We start from the raw sequence: 3,723 nt of genomic DNA, 5'->3' as shown, positions 1-3,723 counted from the left end.
ACGTTAAATTAAGTCATTCAAATTACAACTTGACCCGCAAAAAATCTAACCTTTCTATGGCAATGGGGATGAAAATTCAAACAAAAAAATGATGGCCCTTCAAAGAAGATGAGGAAAAAATATAAAATGAAGCAAAAAAATTAGCCAAGGTGGAAAAGGTTTATCATAAACACAATGTTAAAAATATAAAATAAAATTAGTATAATAAATAATATAAAGTGTTAAAGTCTAAACTATAAACTGGAACTTCAAGAAACTTTAATGAAAAAAACAAAGAAACTTTTAAACAACTTAATCAAACTTTTAAACAAATGTCTCAAGTGTCTACAGGGTAATAATTCAACATGGAATTTCTGGAACATTACAATTTCTTTGACTTCATATACACGAGGGATTAAAAGTTCACTGTAAAGTATAAATGAGGGGCATTACAAGCATAACTGTTTGTCATGTGCTGGCCAAAAATGAGCAGACTATTCCCACAATTTCACGAGATATCAGAAGGTCTTGGGGTCAAAGAGAATCCGGACATGTTCTTGTGAAGGTAAACTTTTTAGGTGTTAGGAAGTAATTTTGGAATAAGAAAAAGAGTCTACTTATAGACTTTGTTATTACTTATACAACTGTAGTACAGCTCCTCTTTATCATCTGTTTCATTTGCTTAAAGGATATGGACACCTTAAGGGTATTTTTTATTTATTTTTTTAATTTTTTTTTTGCATCTTGGGCTAAAAATTGTTTTTGCAAACTGGGTTCCATTGAAAAATGTCTTTGTTTGCCACTCATAGGGTCTTTGTTTCTGTACAAATTCCTAGCTGCAGAATCAGAAAACTTAGAACCCTCAGTGAAGAGTTGTAACTAAGCTTATGTGCACACAATGGGGTTTTTTAGGTCCACTCCAAAACCTGCTTGAAAGCACCAACTAAACACTCAAACGAATGGACATATACATTTCTATGTTTAGTTTTTCTATTGTCTGTTAAGTTTTCAAAAACAAACACAGAGGAGTAAGCACCGCTAAAGATACCTACTAACCAGAGTAGTAGATAATATAATATCTGGAAGAGACAAGGGCACAAAGATTGTCTTATCCAAATGAAAATAGAATGAGCAGCTCAGAACCACTCACCTCGAGGAGTTGTGAGGGTCACAACTACCGTTAAAGTATAGTAAGTCACCACGTTGGCTGCTGTAGACCCAGTACTACAATCATTGTACATCAGTGGTTTTTGCATCCTGATGAAGGAGTCAGTTAGACTCTGAAACGCGTAGAAAAATAAAAATCACAAAGAATTTACCTCCAGAATCTCCTCCTATTTTGTCTCCACATCAGCGTGGTTTAACCCTTTCTTCTATCCAGTTTTTATGATTAAGTTTTCAAAAACAACAAATTGTTGAAAGTGTGAACTTACCATTTTTGAGTGTTTTGTGACCCGAGAACGCTATGTACTTTACAAGTACTTTACTGTACAGGTCAATGGAAAGGATGAGAACACGCCAGGGGATGTCTGAGCATTTTGTAAGTTATTATTACTTTAAAAACTGCTAAGAGATTATTAACTGTTGAATAGAGTTAAAAATAAATGCCAGTAAGAAAGACAACCCAAAAATCATGCTCATAAAAAACCCAAGAGGGTCAAAAACATTTAAAAAATTCTCAAGAAATTACCAAAAATAGAAGGTAAAAAAAGACAATTCAAGAAAATGTAAGCTTTTCCTGTCCGATGAATATTACAACTATCATTCGCCAGGAAAGATGTGGGATCCGGCATATGACGTAACTAAAAGATGAATTTCACTAAGGGTCTAAATAAGCATAAGGGTCTTACATCCTCCACCTACTCATAGAGAGATCCAGCTTTTACACCTAGTCCCGCCTATGAGCCCTTCTTTTCTCCCCCACATATAGAGAAATCCTTTGAGTCCTACATACACTACCCGCTCATAAAAAAATCCCATAAGTTACTGTATGCTTCCCTCAACCATGGATTGAAAAACTGTGTAAATTCTGCTTCCTTTTCTAACTCATAGAGAAAGCCTGCAAGACCTACTTCCCGATCTCTCCTAAAACAAAGGTTGAGCTGGTATGTCATAAGCATAATGCTTTATTGTATAATTTTCTAATTGTCTACTCTAAAAGTACACAATGTGCAGATAGAATCAGTTGTGAAACCAGTTGAAGATTGGAAGTAAGGATGACCGAATCGCTTCATGTAACTCAGATCCATGATCCAGGTCAGTGTTCTCTAGCCATGGATAGGAACTGCGTGAATTTCTTGAGCTTTTGGTTCACTGGAGAAGCATTTAATTTGAAAGCCTCGTGTGAGATCTCATCTGTGCAATATGCAGCGCACAGGTAACCTGGACTATGGACCAAGGCTGCGCAAACCGATCAGCTCATGTCTTCTTGTAAATTCAGAACAATACTAAATAAGTGTTTAAAGAACACTGAATCATGGGTACTTTTATCTGTTTTGTGTATTGTTTGCCATTTACCAACTGCAGTACATAAAATGGGAGACTCAAATGAAACATCTCCAGGACGATTTTTTCTCCTTGGCCTGTCCAATGTCCCATATCTCCAGGTAACCTGCTTTGTTACGTTCTTGATAATGTACATAACAACTTTGACCGGGAATGTTTTTCTTATCATTGTGGTGAGGATCAACTCAAAGCTGCAAACGCCAATGTACTTCTTCTTAAGTAATCTTTCCATTATCGACATTTTTTTCTCATCCACCATCATGCCTAAAATTCTAATAAATACCCTATCAGAGGACAGGAGTATTTCTCTCTTGGGATGTGTACTTCAAATGTATTTCCACATGGCATTAGGTGGCGCTGAGTGTGTTCTTCTTGCCGTTATGTCCTATGATCGATTTGTGGCTATTTGTAGACCATTACACTACCAAACAATTATTACCAAAAGAATATGTGCCTGTTTAGCTTCCGTATCTTGGGCTACAGGTTTCGGCAATTCCCTTATTCATACACCGCTCACTTTTCAACTACCCTTTTGCAAATCCCATGTCAACCATTTCTTCTGTGAGATGCCTCCTTTCTTTCAACTCTCGTGCAAGGATACTCGTACTAATGAAATAGTCATGCAGGTTGCAGGACAATTTATTATCTTGTGTGCTTTCTTATTGACATTAGTTTCATATGTCCACATCATCTTCACCATCTTAAACATCCGTTCTTCTCAAGGAAGACAAAAAGCATTTTCCACATGCGCCTCCCACCTCACTGTTGTGTCTGTGTACTATGGGACCATTATGTTCATGTACCTGAAACCTCGCTCCACATACTCTCCTGAGATAGGCAAGATCATGTCCATTCTATATACAGTAGTGACACCAATGTTGAATCCTATCATCTACAGCATGAGGAACACGGAAGTTAAAGACACTATCAAACTTAAACTGTTTAGGCAATCAACCCATTGAGACAAGATACTTTCTGCAAACATTTAGACAATAAAGGGGTTTAAACAACTTGCACCAAATGGACATAATTTAATAGTCCATGCATGGCTTGCTAATCAATCTTTTATTCAGGAGACATGGCTAAAGGTCCAGTCACACTAAGCAACTTACCAGCGATCCCAACAACGATAGGGATCGCTGGTAAGTTGCTAGGAGGTTGCTGGTGAGATGTCACACTGCGACGCTCCAGCGATCCCACCAGCAACCTGACCTGGCAGGGATCGCTGGAGCGTGGCTA

The 3,723-nt window shown here is 37.4% G+C and overlaps 1 protein-coding gene across 1 annotated transcript; it reads left to right on the top strand.

Moving 5' to 3' along the window:
• Positions 1-2,513: 2,513 nt before the first annotated feature.
• On the top strand, positions 2,514-3,446 carry LOC142257705 (olfactory receptor 5AP2-like). Its single transcript, XM_075329840.1, has one exon. It carries the CDS (start codon positions 2,514-2,516, stop codon positions 3,444-3,446), a length of 933 nt encoding a protein of 310 aa, XP_075185955.1.
• Positions 3,447-3,723: the final 277 nt, after the last annotated feature.

Source organism: Anomaloglossus baeobatrachus, chromosome 12, assembly GCF_048569485.1.
Source record: "Anomaloglossus baeobatrachus isolate aAnoBae1 chromosome 12, aAnoBae1.hap1, whole genome shotgun sequence".
Taxonomy (NCBI): Eukaryota; Metazoa; Chordata; class Amphibia; order Anura; family Aromobatidae; genus Anomaloglossus; species Anomaloglossus baeobatrachus.
This window is presented reverse-complemented; position numbering and strand designations above follow the sequence as displayed.

Bases quoted from the DNA above. Each gene is read 5' to 3' on its own strand.
- LOC142257705 (XM_075329840.1), top strand. From the start codon at position 2,514: ATGGGAGACTCAAATGAAACATCTCCAGGACGATTTTTTCTCCTTGGC.